This window comes from Chionomys nivalis, chromosome 5, assembly GCF_950005125.1.
Source record: "Chionomys nivalis chromosome 5, mChiNiv1.1, whole genome shotgun sequence".
In the NCBI taxonomy this organism is placed as follows: Eukaryota; Metazoa; Chordata; class Mammalia; order Rodentia; family Cricetidae; genus Chionomys; species Chionomys nivalis.
The window spans coordinates 76,222,216-76,239,459 of record NC_080090.1 but is presented as its reverse complement, the minus strand read 5'-3'; the positions used below and the strand labels follow the sequence as shown (position 1 = coordinate 76,239,459).

General features: G+C 36.4%; 1 protein-coding gene across 1 annotated transcript in view; it reads right to left on the bottom strand.

The window, feature by feature from the left end:
* The window catches only part of Cdc73 (cell division cycle 73), a 121,368-nt gene that overhangs the window by 38,447 nt on the left and 65,677 nt on the right, over positions 1–17,244 (bottom strand). Inside the window, exon 11 of the mRNA XM_057769200.1 lies at positions 8,183–8,240. Coding sequence (XP_057625183.1) covers positions 8,183–8,240 — 58 coding nt within the window. The remainder of the gene's footprint in view (positions 1–8,182; positions 8,241–17,244) is intronic.

Genomic DNA, 17,244 nt, shown 5'->3' with positions numbered 1-17,244 from the left:
CTCTCTCTCTGTCCCCCTTTCCCCTAGGTTTTTTTTTTTTCCTTTAAGGAAACTACAGAAAATAAGGACAAAGACTTGATGGGGAAATGAAACACACACTGAAGACAAGAATGTAATTTACGGTAGCCACTATGAAATTCCACATTGGTGGTCCCTCAAAGAACACAAACAAAAAAACTAAACACAAATACCACAAGATCATGCTAGGTGTACCTCTGTTTGGATAACAAAAACATACATAAAAAATCAGGTATGTTGGAGAGGTGAGTGAGTACCCACGCGGCCGGACAGTCCCAGGAAACTGAGTACAGGCCCCCTCCAATTCCCTAAGGCTTTCTGGCCATCCAGTGGGGTGATTCCCGGCTGCTGGCTTTCTTTACCACATTCCAGCCTGACCTCAAGCACTCCTTTTCACCAATCCCACACCAGACAAAGGTCTGATCTCCAAAATATATAAAAACCCAAGAAACTAGACATTAAAATTCTAAATAACCCAATTAAGAAATGGGGTACTGAACTGAATAGAGAATTCTGAACAGAAGAATTTCACATGGCCAACAGATACTTAAGGACATGTTCAACTTCCTTAGCTATCAGAGAAATGCAAATCAAAAAAACTTTGAGATACCATCTTATACCTGTCAAAATGGCTAAAATCAAAAACACCTATGATAGCCTATACTGGAGAGGATGTGGAGTAAGGGGAACACTCATCCATTGCTGGTGGGAATACAAACTTGTGCAACCACTTTGGAAATCAGTGTGGCGGTTTCTCAGAAAACTGGGAATCAACCTACCTCAGGATCCAGCAATACCACTCTTGGAAATATACCCAAGAGATGCCCAATCATACTACAAAAGCATTTGTTCAACTATATTCATAGCAGCATTATTTGTAATAGCTAGAACCTGGAAACAACCTAGATATTCCTCAATGGAAGAATGGATAAAGAAATTGTGGCACATCTACACATTAGAGTACTACAGCAGTTAAAAAAAAAAAAAATGACAGCCGGGCGGTGGTGGCGCACGCCTTTAATCCCAGCACTTGGGAGGCAGAGGCAGGTGGATCTCTGTGAGTTCGAGACCAGCCTGGTCTACTAGAACTAGTTCCAGGACAGGCTCCAAAACCACAGAGAAACCCTGTCTCGAAAAACCAAAAAAAAAAAAAAAAAAAAAAGACATCTTGAATTGTGTTTGGAAATGGATGGAAATAGAAAACACTATCCTGAGTGAGATAACCCAGACCCAAAAATATGAATATGGTATGTACTCACTCATTAGTGGATTCTAGCCGTAAATAAAGGACATTGAGCCTATAGTTTGCAAACCTAGAGAACCTGAGTAATGAGGTGAACACAAAGAAAAACATATATAGAGCCTGCTAAAAAATGGAAGCAGATAAGATCACCCCAGGCAAAAGTTTGGAGCATGGGGGTGAGGGTGGGGTAAGGGAAAAGGGAGAGGGGGAGAGAGAAGGAAGAAGGGAAGGGTTGAGGAGAGTTTGGGGGAGTGGGATAGCTGAGATGGAGGAAGGAGGATATGGAAGCAGGGAAGAAGACATCTTAATTAAGGGAGACACTGTGGGGTTGGCAAGAGGCTGGACTCTAGAGGGTTCCCAAGAGTCCACAGGGATTTCCCCAGCTAGGACCCTGGGCAGTGAGGAGAGGGTGCCTGAACTGGCCTTGTCCCTTAGTCAGACCAATGACTATCTTGAATATCATCATAGAACCTTCTTCCGGCGATGGACAGAGATAGAGACAGAGACCTACAAGGGAGCACTGGACTGAGTTCCCAAGATCCAGATGAAGAGCAGAAGGAGGCAGAATATGCGCAAGGAAGTCAAGACCACAAGGGGTTGGTCCATCCACTGAGACAGTGTACCTGAACTAATGGGAGCTCACCAAATCCAGCTGGACTGGGACTGAACAAGCGTAAGATCAAAATGGACCCTCTGAATATGGCTCACAACTGAGGCAGACTGAGACATCAATGACAATGGCACTGGGATTTGTCTCTACTGCATGTACTGACTTGTTGGATCCTATTCTATTTGGACGCACACTTTCCTAAGCCTGGATGGAGGGGGGAGGGTCATAGACTTCCCACAGGCCAGGGTACCCTGCCCTCTCTCAGAACTGGAGAGGGGAAAGGGTGAGTGGGGGAGCTGGAAGGAAGTAGAAGGAGGGGAGGAAGCGGAAATTTTGAATGGTATTATTTGTAAAGTAATAAAAATATCAGAAAAAAAATAAACAATGAAAAAAAATCAGGTATGTTTTATGTAGTAACTATAACAACCCTGGAGTTTAGGTAAGGTTTGCCCAGTCTCAGTTTCCTCAACTGCAGAACAGAGATAACTCTACATCCTATTAAGTATCATGAATTATTTGAAAATAATGTATTTATTATTCCAAGTCCTTAGCCAGATGTAGCATGTATTTATGTCACTAACTGAGCCCTGCTGTTGCTGCTATTAAAGCAATGCAATCACTGCTAATATGCCAGTCAATAAAAGATAAAAGAAATACTACTATTGCTCCTTTGCTCATTACAAATTATTGGATTCTTTATTTTAAAAGTATTGCTCACTTCTGTACAAGACATTGCACACAGTCACTGAACAGCAGCAGTAAGATTTGCTTTCACGAAGATTTCAGCTGCTTAGGTGAGCTAATACAGAAACAAATAAAGAAAAACACTGAAGAGGTTGGGGATAAACCTTATTGGTAAAGTATGTGCCTGACTGCACAAGACACTGATTCAATCTCCTACACACAAACAAGACTGAATGAAAAAGGAACATATAATTGAAAGATATATGAATAAAAGGGAAACTGTCATTTAAAGAAAATATTTAGAAAATGCCTAAAAGGAAGTGGCATTTAAACTGAAATGTGAAGAATGAAAAGGAGCCAACTTGCAAAGCACAAGTGGATGAACTGAATGTTTTCAAGTGCCAAAGCAGATGTGTGAACCTCAGGGAGGAATGTCAAGACTGAGGCCACATGCATGCATGCGCACATGAGGCAAGGGGGTTCAATAGTGATTTTTATGCAATGCTAAGTTCCTGTTTGTTTATTTCATTTGTGTGGGGGAGGCTAACTATGTTGTTCAGGTTGGTCTTGAACTAAACTTCTGGATTGATCTGATCTTCCCAATTCTAACTAGCAGGGACTACAGACATGTGCTACCAATCATTCTGACAACATGCTACTATGACAGAGGTGGCATGGAATCCCAAGTTTTGATTTGGAAAGAATATTGGATGTCTGGTTTTTCTTCCCAAGTATTTAAGTATCATCTCAAAGACCAATAATGTTTAAGTCAGAAAGTGATATCATCTGATTTTCAGCTCATATCCCTGGCAAAAGAAAGTTAAGAGATTTACACGGGGATTAAAAGGAGAATTTCGAGATGTGTCAGTACACACCTTTAATCTGGGGAGGGGGCGGGGGTGGTGGATGGCAGTCATATCTTTGGTTTGGGGTTCTGCCTGGCATACATAGTAAGCTTCAGGCCAGCAGGAGCTAAAGAAACCTCAGTTAGAATTAATGCAAAAGTCCTTCTCAAATAATGTGATTTAAATGAGAGCTTTTCTTTCTTACTACTTTATTCCAATCTAAGGCTAAGTAAAAAAAAAAAAGGGTAGTAACAATTATTATTAAATTGATTGAATTAATCAAATTTTTTTTTAAAGATGCCTATGAGAGTTTCTACCATGCATCTTTTGGAGGACTGAGTAGGAACAGAAAATTAGCAGACTGATACACTGCGGTCTGCTGACTAAAATGTAAGATGCTAATTTAAGGAAATAGTGGATCTTAAATTGTGGTAGAGACAGTGAGGTGAATCAGGTGAAAGAGGAATGCAGAAAAAGGAAATCTGACAACACCTTCAGATCTATAAAAGGTAAAATGAGGTATGAAGAGTACCTACTAGATTTGCAAGCTAAAAAAGAGTTAATAGTAGTGCCACTTACTGAAGAATTTAAAAAAAAAAAAAGGAGAACTTGGTAGGAGGGAGTGAAGGAAAGGTGTTTACATTTGTTTTGCAATGCCTATAACTTATGTTCATGGAGAAGCGATAGCTAATATTGTTAGTATCACGTGACAAAGCTCTCTAACTGAAGACGAAAATTTGGAAATTATTAGCGTATAGACTTAAAACTACAGGTGGTACATTGTTTATAAGCTGAATGACTATTATCATAAGAAACTTAAATGAGGGGCTAGAGTGATGGCTCATCAGTTAAAAGTACTCTTCCATTCCCAGCACCCACATGGCAGCTCACAACTGTCTTTACCTCCAGTTTCAGGAGATCTGACAGCCTCACACATACATTAACGCACATTAAGTAAGCAAATAAATAAATAAATAAGCAAATAAACAGAGAAATGAATAAATAAAAAGATTGAAGAAAAGTGAGAAAAAGGAAACTTGAATGAAATAACAAGCATAACTCTCTCAATCTCACATGATTACATTAAATAAACACACTGAAGGCCATTTATTTAAGAGAATTCCGAATAATACACCAACAATTTAAGGCTAGAAGGCCGGGCACTGTGACATCCATCTTTAATCCCAGCAGTTAAGAAGAAGGAGGAGAATCTCCGAGAGTTCAAAGACAGCCTGGTCTACCAAGTGTGTTTTATAGCTAAGGTTACACAGTAACCTCAAAACCATAAAATAATAAAAAAAAAAAAAATTCAGCTAGAGAATTTGAATATGATTAGTGATGCATTTTAAAAAAGGTAAAAGGCAAATGACTTAATTAGGCTATGAAAAGGAGAAACCAATGGGGTTATGGCTTTATCTAAGATATATTTCTCGATGCACTAGAAAACACATAAACAGTGTTAGCTACTTTCCAAAATTTCTAAAAGATCTGAAATTTTTAAAACATTTTAAGATGACAAATATCTAAGGATTTTTTTCTGTTAAAATATTACAAATATTTGACAAATACAAGTTTAAAAAATTAAATTGCTCAGAAATGTAATTCCATCCTTTATGTCCCTAATCTAAGTGGAGACTAAGTATTTCATTCCACATTTCCAAATGCTCCAAATCCCATCTAAAGGAACAATACAATTCTATACTGCCCTCATCTACTCATCTATTATATTACACTGTCAGGTTTGTTTGGGGTATTCATGCTTTTTTCCCAGCTTTAAAAAATAGCAAATGAACATGTCAAATATTAAACAATATCCCTCAAGTTGGGAAATATCATTTAACAAATATTTCTATTGAACAAAAGTACTCACAAAAATATTAGGACAAATAAAGATTCCAATTTACAAACACCCAGTGAAACTTGTTCTTAAGGTCAATCTAGTACTGAAATCTAAATTTCTTTCAGAATGGTGGGTAAGAGCTATGAGCATATGGATACAAAATATTAATGATGCCTAGTGTAATAAAGCATATCTATAGTACTGGTACTAAGAAAGCTAATGCAGAGGATCAAGTGTGAAGTAAGACTCTATCTCAAATCAGGAATAACCAAGAGAGTAAAACGCAAGGCATGATGGTGTATGCTTGCAATGCCAGCACTTGAGACAAAAGGATTAAAAGTTCAAGCTCTAAACTGGCTTTTTGGAGGGATACCTTGCACAGCCTAGATATGGGAGGGGGGTGTGTGTGAAGAGGGTCTTGGTCCTGCCTCAAAGTGGTATGTCAGACTTTTTGACTCACCATGGGAAATCTTACCCTCTGTGAGGAGTAGATGGGGGATGGGGTAGGGGAAAAATGGGGGAGAGAGTGAGAACTGGAATTGGTATGTAATAAGAAGAGATTGTTTTAAAAAAATTTTAAAAAAAGAGTTCAAGATCAACATCAGCTATATACTGAGTTTAATGCTAGTCTAGGCTACAGAATACCCTGCACTTAAAAGAGAGAGACAAAGGGAGGGGAGGAGGGAGTGAAGGAGGGAAGTAGAGATAGAGAGAGAAACAGAGACCAAAAGGAATAAATGAAAGAAGAAATCTCAACTGTATGGGCAGGGCAGTATCTAAGATATTATAGTTAGATTAGACTTATTCCTTCTATTAGTTAAACCTTCAGTGTACTTGGGTAGAACACATGAAAAAGAAGCATAGGATATTAAGAGTTGAAATTTTCAGAACCTGATATTTCACATATGACTATCATGTTTAATATAACACAACCCTCTTCTTTTCATAATTAACCTGTTGCTCTGAAAAAAAAACTGCCCTGGACAATAACAAGATGGCTCAGCAGAACAACCTAAGTTCGATCCCCAGAACTCACACAGTAAAAATACCCTAAATTGTCCTTTGATTTATATATGTGTTCTGTGGAATGCACAGTATGCACACATACATACTCACAAACATACTGTTAAAAAAAACTGACAAAGGCAATCTAAGGAAAAAAACGGTCTATTTTAGCCTACAGTTCCAAAGAGGTACATACAAGCTCATTATGGTGGGGAAGACATAGCAGTAGACAAGGGAGGCATGGAGGAGAAAACAGGAGGTCAGTTGGTCACGTTGCATCCACATTCAGTGGGTACACAATGAACATCAAGTGGGGCCAAGATATCAAGCCTCAGGGCCAAGCCCCCAGGGTGCCTTTCTTCAACTCTTGAAGATTCTACAACATGCCCAAATAACATCATTGCAGCTGAGAAACAAGTATTCAGATACATGAGACTAATAGGATATCTCACACTCAAACTTCAATGTCCTTAGCTTCTATTTCTGCACACATCACACTTAGATAATGTAGCATTACATTATCAGCAACTTCCTTCTACTCTTTTTTTTGTCTAGAGAAACTATGACTTTATATTAATTCACAGAATATAAAACTAGATAAGAATTCTTACAGTTTTGTTTGTTTTACCTCTTTTGCAAATTCTAAATCTCTTATGTGACCTTCATGAGATTGACAAACCACAACTTCACATCCTTTCCTTCCAAAGATGCTACAAAGCTGCTTTAGCTGCTTCTATAGTATACCTCTACCTTCATGGACACTATTCTTTGGACCCAGAGCCATCTGTCACTCCTACTTACTTTTTCTTCTTCCTAGAAAGTGCTCTTAAGTTTAATTCTGGCAAGGATAACATAGAAATAGTTATGGATATACTATTGTTTTTACGTGGGTCAGAAAAATTGTTTTAGGTACCAAGAAGAGATGGGTGCTAAAATAACTTCAACAGTACCCTTGCTCACCAACTATTTTAAAAAGTGACTGTGGAACTTCTAAGTGCTCACCAACACATGCTGAATTTCTGTAGGAAAAAAGAATCCATATTTGCATAAAATATCATGAATCTGGGCTGGCGAGATGGCTCACCATTTAAAGGCTAGGCTCACAACCAAAAACATGAATCTAAAAGAACTGCTGAGTAAAGAAATACATGTGAATGGCCTTAGATACAAATCTGTACCAAAAAAAAAAAAAATCATCTTAAAAATGTTCTTTAACTCTTCAACTAAAATAACTCAAACTAAAGTCTCATGGCATAAGTTTACATGATACTATTATACACTGTCCCATAACTTATTTCATTGATGATTTCTGTGATGGATGATCTCGAATTACCTAAGAGACAAGCTTCCAGTTATGCCTGAGAGACTATAATAATTATGTTAGCCTCTGGAAATATCTGTAAGGGATTATCTAAATTACAGTAACAAAGGTAAGAAGACCCACCCTGAATGTAAGTGACACCATTTCAGGCACTAGGATCCCAAACTACATGAAAAAGAGAAAGCTAATCTGGAACACTGTACACCTCCCTCTGCTTCCTGACTATGGATGCAATGTGACCATCTTCCTCAAGGTCCAGCCACAGAAATTTCTGATAATAAACTGCACCCCTTCCTTAAGTTACTTTTGCTCAAGATAGGACAGTAAATAATACTAAAAATATAGACTTCAGGGATTCTGTAAACTATTCATTTTAACTTTTTTGTTTTTCTGCTAAGAATATAAAGACTAATGGTGCTGGCAAAGTTTAATAAGGATTTTGTGTATAGTACCACAGTTTAAGACCAGCTTAAAGAATACTGGTGATTAATTTGAAGAAAAATGGCCTTTCAGTAGTATATTTTAAGTAAAACAATGATTTCTTCAGATGACCACACATCAAATACATTCAATTTTATGAGCATCTAGAAAAAAAATCAAAACTTTATATTTTTACCTGGTCTAGGTACAGGCTGGGCTGCAGGAGTTTGAGTCTTACGGGCAGATGCACCTTCCTTTAAAAGATAAAAATTGATGCATGATATCAAAGTTCATTTACATAACAAACATTTTTAAGAGATCTGATATTGCTCTCCCATTTAGTCAGTCATTCGGCCAAGGCCTATTAAGTTTAAAAAATAAAATATTTAAGAGAGGTTACGACTGCTGTGTGTAATAGAACAGCTAGAGAACAGCTTGTAATACAGTGAGTTCTAGGCCATTCTGAGCTACATGAGACCGTGTCTCAAAAAGATCCCTGACCCTTAAAAAAAAGTACCACTGTCACAGTCAGGATTGCTCTTAAAGCCATGCCTTGTCTTCCATGATGAACTAGACCCCAAAATCATGAGGAAAAATAAACAAGTAAGCAAAAGTCTTACTTACTTTATGCTTTTTAGCACGTTATACTAATGAAGGTATTTAGGGGAAATTTACATTGGTACCAAGTAATATTCTTAATTATTTGCTTAATTGTGAAAAACATTAACATTTTCAGAAACAGTGTTATTTGACTGCTTTTTGTAACTTCTGAGATTTATTTTTAATGAAGTGCTGGGAATCAAGTTTAAGGTTATGTATACGTCTATGACTAAAACACATTCTAGTCTACCTATTTTGAAGTCTACTCAAGTATTTTTCCTCTATAATTACAAAAATGGATAAACAACACCTAATCTTGTTATATAATGAGATATAATGACACTTCTTGGTAGATCTTTAAAGCAGGTAACTAGTTCAAATAATTAAATGTTTGTACAATGAGCAATCCTTGATTAATGAAGTAATCATTCTCTGGTCAGAAGAAATAAGTCCCATTCCTTGGTGACAAAAAGGAACGCATTCTAAACAAAAGTCCTTTCCTAAGATTACTTCTCACAAATAAGAGCTAGCTGAGAAGAACTCTAACCATAAGGCTGAACTACAAGGTATGCCTACAATAGGAATAGTAATACTATATTCTTTGACTCAAGAAGATAACCTACTGGCATACAAGACAGAAATAAGTATAAAAACCTATGAAAAGAATACAATTCCCATTGTTAATTAGCATTCAAATTCTACTTTTCCTCTAATAATTCTTCATAACATAATCATTAAATTCCTTCATCTCACTCTTTACACTATACACATCATTTAGCCTCAATTCATTGAATCAGATTTTTGTGAGTTGCAAAAGAAAGATTTATCTATATTGTCTTTTTTTCAGTTTATGCAAATTTGAAGTTGTCTAAATCACTATTGTATAGTTTTGGTTAATCTGAATCCAAAAATAGTTATACAGTGTGATACAACAGTACTTTATGAACAAGACAAAACTAGGAAGTTCCTTACTGTGTCATTAATTTACAGCCATTCCCAGGACTCCCTACCAAATGCCCAGTTAAAAAAGCATTTTATACTTGGATCTCCGATGCTCTGAAATTGTGTAAGAGATCTAAGAAACAATATAACACAATTCTACCACTCTCTACTGTGAAGATGAAAAGGTGAAATATTTTCAAAGGTATATAGTTGTGTGTTTGGCATGAATTAAAAAGAACAGCAATTTGGCAATGACAAACTGTTAACTGGAAAGGAAACCTGCTTTCTCTTTTTTTTTTTCACGGGGGGGGGGGGAATCTAGCATTACAGCTGCATTAAAACATGACATATTTTGGTAAAGTTAGGACGCCTCAATTATATAGAAGAAAACAGTGACAGAGCTGCATTTCCAAGAAATAAGACAATTTTGTTTGTTTGTTTGTCAAGGTTTGTTATTTACAAGTAACTCTTGCTCATTTTATTTTACTGAATGAGATAATCCAAGATCCTATGGCAGTGGAAAAGGAGTATCTGCTACTTAAACAAGTAGACAAAGTATTTCCCGGATGTGGTTGGTAGTACAGATCTGTCATGCTAGTAACTGAGAAAGAAAGGACAGGAAGATTCCAGAAGCTCACCGGCTACTCTAAAATTACAGTAATTACATTCCACAGTGCTTTGCATGACAAAAATCAACACACACACATTGTGCTTGTATGTTATCAGTAAAAAGGCTGAAAAATAAATGAAAAAAATCTACTAATAATACTATTAAAATAATGATGTTTAGGAATGAACTTTAGCCAAGGTAGTATAGCCTTGGGTCAATAAAAATTATAACATATTCCCAAAATAACTAAATAAAAAATATGCCTCCATTTCTGGACTTTTAGAATTACTATGTTAGGATTTGCATACTACTACTTGAAATCACCTACATATTCAATAATTGCTATTAAACTCCCAGTTTTGCTGGAATAAAACAACCTATCCTAAAATTCACATAAAATCATAAATAACTTCAAATAACTAATCTTAAAAGAAAGATACAAGTTATAAAACTCAACTTCCAATTTTCAATACTTACTACAAAACTATAATAATTGAAACAATATACTGAGATAAAAACAGATAGATTAGATGGATGAAGTAGGAAATAAACTCTCCCATTTGACAAGAATGCCAAAATCATTTGAGAAAGGATAGTCTTCAAAGAATGGGTGCTGGAAATACTGGTATAAGCATGTAAAAGAATGAATACCTTATACCATATACAAAAACCAATTCACATAAGATCACAGGACTCTATTTGAAAGTTAAGGGTATATAATAGAATAAAAGTTTCACAATATTGATTGTGGCATTGATGTATTGATATGAAACAAAAAAATGGAGATGATATCAATGTATAAAATAAAACAGATTTCCTCAAAATTAAAAGCTGTGGATCTAACACTAAAAACATAGTAACTCATAAAATGGGAAAAAGTTTTTTCCAAGTCATTTATCTGATTAAAAATTAACAAAGAATCCTTTCATCTTATAACAAATGATGAAAAAAAAAACCAATTCAAAAAAGGTGTAGAACTTAAAGAGAAAATTCTCTAGAGAATATTTACAAATAATCAATAAGCACATGAAAATATGTAAAAACACCACTAGTCTTTTGAGAAGTGAGGTACCTTATTTCTCATTAGGATTGTTACTGGCAAACAATAAAAGAAAAAAATGACATTAAAAAATACCAAGTATAGGAGCTAGAAAAATGGCTCAGTCATTAAGAACACATAGTACTTTTGTGAAGGATCTGAATTCAGTACATAGCACCCATGTTAGGCAGCTCACAGTTCCTATAATTCTAGCTGCCAGAAAAATCTCACACTTCTATGGGCACCTTTATTCACATTTACATAACCCAAACATACATAGATACGCGCGCGCACACACACACACAATTTCTAAAATAAAACCTAAAAAGATAAGCTCAACACCAATTTAAAAAAAAAAAAACAGAACTCTCAATGCAAGGTTGGCATGAATGTAAAACAAGTATGACAGTGGTTGAAGACATTAAACACAAAATAACCATCTATACCAGTAATTCTAGCCATGGGTGCCTACGAAAAAGAACTAAAGATTGGTATTTGAATAGACAGATATGTGTGCATTTTTGTTTGTAGCAATAGTATTCAAACAGAAGCCAGAGCAAGAACAACCCAACAGCAACTCTAACATATGAATGGGTAAACAAAATATGAGGTACACAACTTCTTTTACTCAATTGTAATAAAGAAGACTCAAACACAATATAATGCTGATGAGCACTGAAAATATAATGCTAAATAAATTAAGTAAAACACAGAAAAACAAATATTTAATGTTTTCACATATGAGGTACCCAGATTACTCAAGTTTGGAGACAAAAGGCAGATTAGTCATTATTAGGATCCGAGTGCAAGAAGGAATGGCAGACTTATTGAGCAATATATATACACTTTTCTTTTTCTGAAATGAAAAATTCAAGATTAGTGACAGTTGCACATTTTAAATGTAGAGATAGTATCACTGAATTGTAAACTTAGAAATGGATAAAACAGTGTATGTTATGCATATTTTATGATTAAAAGAAAAAATAAACATAAAATATGTTTAAGTTACTAAGAACAAAATGGCAGAATTTAAGTATACTCAATGACAGTAGACTTGGGAAAAGTCAGGGAGACAACAGATAAACAATACTGAGGGCTGTAGTCACAAAGGAGACCACAGGAAAGCTGAATAATCAAGAAAATAAAAAGTCAACCAGCAAAAATGAGATACGTCCACTCAGCTTGGGGTGTGGGAGAAGATAAGATTCTTCTACACCCTAGCCAGGTGGCTCTGCTTAAATAAACCAAAAGTCAGTTCTATGCCTGGAACATTAGCAGGTTTGGTGTGAAAGTGATGCCTGGTCACCAGGGAGAAAGAAATTTACTCTGACACTCTCCATACCTCAGAGAGCCGTGACCAGTTATCTCCTTGAAAAGGTAATATCTGAGAAAATGCTCCTCTTGGAGTAACAAGTACAAATTAAAGAGCCTGGGCATACCCAACTACAAGCCCTGAGGAAGTTACATACTAACACACAGTGAACATAGCATGGCAAAGAGCTTGGAGGTGCACAATGGCCTTGATTTCTCTGGCAAGAGGTATAATAACAACAGAGACTGGGAGCCCTGAGCCACAAGTCAGGAGGCAGCTCAGGGTAGCAACAAACATTCTTAGGACTGAAAGTTTTAGAAGGCTGGTTCATGGGACACTCCCCAGTGCCTCACTCCTCCCAGGCAGTATTTATTTCCAAATTAGAAAACACTGAGAAAGTCCTCCAATAATAGATTTGCCTCTCCCCCATAAGAGCAAACTCAGGAGACTGCTCTGCTTTAGGTGTTAGCCACACAAGGTATACAAATTTCAGAGCATTCTGCAACAAATGAAAACCAGTTAGACCTACAGACTGCAAAGCCTCCCATTTCCCTCCCCATCCACCAATCAACTCCCCCTCCCTCAGCAGCCCAAAGAGCAGTCAGGGTTCCCTGCCTTGTGGGAAGTCCAAGGATCTCCCACCTCCTTCCAGGTGTAGTAAGGTGAGCATCCAAACAGAGACAGAGACCCACATTGGAGCACTGGACTAAAATCCCAAGGACCAAATGAGGAGCAGGAGAGAGAGAGAGCACGAGCAAAGAACTCAGAACCGCGAGGGGTGCACCCACATACTGAGACAATGGGGATGCTCTATCGGGAACTCACCAAGGCCAGCTGGACTGGGTCTAAAAAAAGCATGGGATAAAACCGGACTCACTGAACATAGCGGACAATGAGGGCTGCTGAGAAGTCAAGAACAATGGCACTGGGGTTTGATCCTACTGCACGTACTGGCTTTGTGGGAGCCTAGGCTGTTTGGATGCTCACCTTAGTAGGGTCAGTTTTTAAAATCTCTTTTTTGTCTCTCCTTCTTCCCAATATTCACCTATCTTCTTGTTTCTTCTTTTATTTAGCCCTTCTTTCTCCTCCCCTCTCCTTTCATGTACCTTCACAATATTTAACTTCATAGCTTACTCTACATTATTCCCCATGCTCACTGATAACATCAACATTAATCAATCTATTAATAAGATATATTTCTGGAAAGTGAGGACATGGATCAATGAATAGAGAAATTGCTACATGAACAATGAGGAAAACTAGTGCCTGAATCCCCAGACCCTATAGAAAGACAGGTGAAGGTACAGATTCCATCTGTAATCCCAACAATCCTTTGGCAAGATGGAAGAATTTCCAGAAACTCAAACTGACTAGCTCTTCTGATATGCAAACACTTAAAAACATGTACTTCTGACCAGTTCAGTCACTGTTCTTGCTGTTACACTGATGTTTTATCCTGGGTGGTTCTAGCGAAGCTTACTAAGACTCTCTAATAATGTGGCAACAAATGTTCACCACAATGCCTATATAAAGCAAAACAAACACACATATTATAAAATAGCAGGGTAACACTCTTCAATTACTTAATTAGAAGACTCTAAATAGGTAAAATGCTGAAAAGTTACTTTGAAAGTTTATTTCTAAAAATGACAAATGACTACAAAGGGAATATAACCAAGCAGATGAATAAAGTAAGGAAATCAATCTAGACTTGATTAAATAAAATAAGCAACCTAGATGAGGAAATCAGCAAAGAAACTGGTATTTTGGAAGAGAAAACAAAACTCAAAAAGAAATATTAAGAATGAAAAAATTCAATGAGCAAAGAACATAATAGAAAGCAACATCAACAGACTAGATCAAACAGAACAAAATATCAGGGATGAAAGAAAACGGTTGGAAAAATACTACATTTAAATAGTAATAAACCAAGAATGAGCACAACATCCAAGAATTCCGGGAAATGAACAAGACACACTCTAAGAATCCATAAGTCAGTAGAGGTTGAGATATAAGAAAGAAAAGAAATACATTTAAGCACAAAGGCGCTGAGTAGAATTCCAAATTGACATAACAAGAGAAGAACCTCCTCCAACAAACCATATAACCAAGATGTTAAAACCACAAATGAAAAGCGCCATCTCATTTTAAAGAGTACAGATAAATACATCAGAATAAAATAAGATCTCTCAGCATAAACTTTAAAAAACACTAAATAAATTTTTTAAAGATTTTATTTCTTTTCATGTATCTGAGTGTCTAGATTTCATGCATATATGAGCAGTACATTCATGCATAGCAGCTAAAAAGACCAGAAGAACATGTAGTGTATAATGGGAACCAAACTGGGACCATCAAAGAGTAGCAAGTACTCTCAATGACTGAGTCATTGCTCTAGATCTAAAAAACAGTATTTTAAGCTCTATAATTGGGAGTAGTTGTTGTGGGTTTTCTTTATGTGTGTATGGATGTTTTGCCTGCATGTATACTCGTGTACCATGTGCATGAAGGAGAACAAGGAAGCCAGGAGAGCATCAGATTTGTTTGGAACTGGAGTTACACTGAGTTGTTAGCTGCTATGTGAGCACTGGTATTATATGAAAGTATTCTGCAGAAGCAGCAAATGCTTAGCCACTGAGCCATCTCTCCAGCACCTTCAGCAGCTATTCTGTTTTGTTTTTTAATTGATGGATAAAATAAGTTGTTTGAAAACAAATCCAAACCAAGACACTATATGAACAAGCTGGCACTTTAGTAGATACATAAGAGAAATATAAGTAAGAGGAGAAAAGAGAATCATGAGAATACAAAAAAGAAAAAATTTTGAGACCGAAAGATGAACAAAGAAGGGCTAAACATGGATCAATTGTGTCCAATTCAGCAAAAACATAAAAGAAACATGGAAAACATCACCCAACCCAAGCAATGAGAAAAACCATGAAATTATAAGAATCAGTAAGTCTATCTCAATACGAGACCTAAATGTAAACGGTTTAAAACTCTCAAAAGACAGAGATTAGCTAAATGGATCAAAAAAGGCAGCCCAACTATTTGTTGTCTGCAAGAAACAAAGCACATTGGCAAACACTGAGTCAAAATATAAAAGTCAATATACAAAAGAAAATCATGAAAAAAAAGAGTATCACTTACAACAAGAAAAGACAAGAGGGAGGGAGGAGGGGGGAAAGGAGGCAACACATGAACTGATTTGAAATCACACTGTTAAAATAGGCCAAGCTACACTTTATCTCATCTACAACATCTGAATAAAAGCGAAAATGAGACTATAAAGAGAAAGGGAAAGGCCTAAATTTCATATGCTCTACATGGGGTGGGGGAAGCGATCCTACAACTTGAGAGAGACAAATCAGGAAGAATAGTTCAAGGCCATCCTGAATTACATGAGACTGAAAACACCAATCAACAAATACAAAGATGATGAGAGTGTGCATGTATGTATTGAAATTAGAATGTAATTACATCCTTTTTTACTTCTAAGCACTCCCATAACCCCTTCCTTGCTTTTTCAAATTCATGTCCTCTTTATTACAATAATTGTTATTAAGTACATATATGTACATATTTATTTTAAAAAGAATAAATCTGACTATAAACTTTATGACATAAACTCTGAGAGTTGTCTGCTTATCCGATTTCCCATTTTCTCATGAGTGCTAGATGTATTCACTGGTGACAAACATGAATTACATTTCTTCCTGAAGTGTGCAATCCGTACAGAGGTAACAGCAATAGTTACGAAATTTTGTTGGCTGTTGGGAAGACTATGCAAATACATATGAAAAGTAAGCTTGCCAGGCGGTGGTGGCGCATGCCTTTAATCCCAGCACTTGGGAGGCAGAGGCAGGCGGATCTCTGTGAGTTAGAGGCCAGTCTGGTCTATAAGCGCTAGTTCCAGGACAGGCTCCAAATTTACAGAGAAACTGCCTCGAAGGAAAAAAAAAAGGAAAAGAAAGCTCATGCAACACCAGACAAAAAAGAATAACTTCTTTAAATTTGTGATTTTTTTCCATTTTCTTACTGTTCTTTTTAAAGAACAAGTTTTACTTTTCGGTATGGGGTTCTGTAAAACAGCCTTCTAATATTGTTTATTTGTCTTTGGGGGGTGGAGGGTGAGTTCTAGACAGGGGTTCTGTGTAGTTTTGCAGTCTGTTCTTGAATTTGTTCTTGTTCTGTAGACCAGGCTAGGTATTTGTCTGTTTTATGTATGACGATTTGAGAAGGTTTCTGCTACCATAAATACAAAATGTTTTTTAATAGTATTTTAATCTCAACAAAAGACCTGACACAATTCCTATCAAAATCTACTCATAACTAAAAGTAATTTGGGAATATAACACTCATTATAGTTACGCAAAATTGGAATATACAATGCTAGTCAGTAACATTAGAAAATTTTTACTAGCTGGGCAGTGGTGGAGCACACCTTTAATCCCAGCACTTGGAGACAGAGACAGGCAGATCTCTGTGAGTTAGGGGCCACCCTCATCTACAAAATGAGTTCCAAGGCAGTCAGGACTGTCACACAGAGAAACCCTGTCTCAAAAAAACAAAAAGGAAAAGGAAAAAAATTTACCACTTTACTTCATCATTTGTAATTTTTGATGCCTAAAAGAAAAACTGGTTTAACAGTGAATGAATCACAACAAGGAATATATATATATATACTTATATATTATTTAATATTTAAGAGACAGAGAAACTGTAAAAATAATCTTCCTCATGAATGCGAGTACC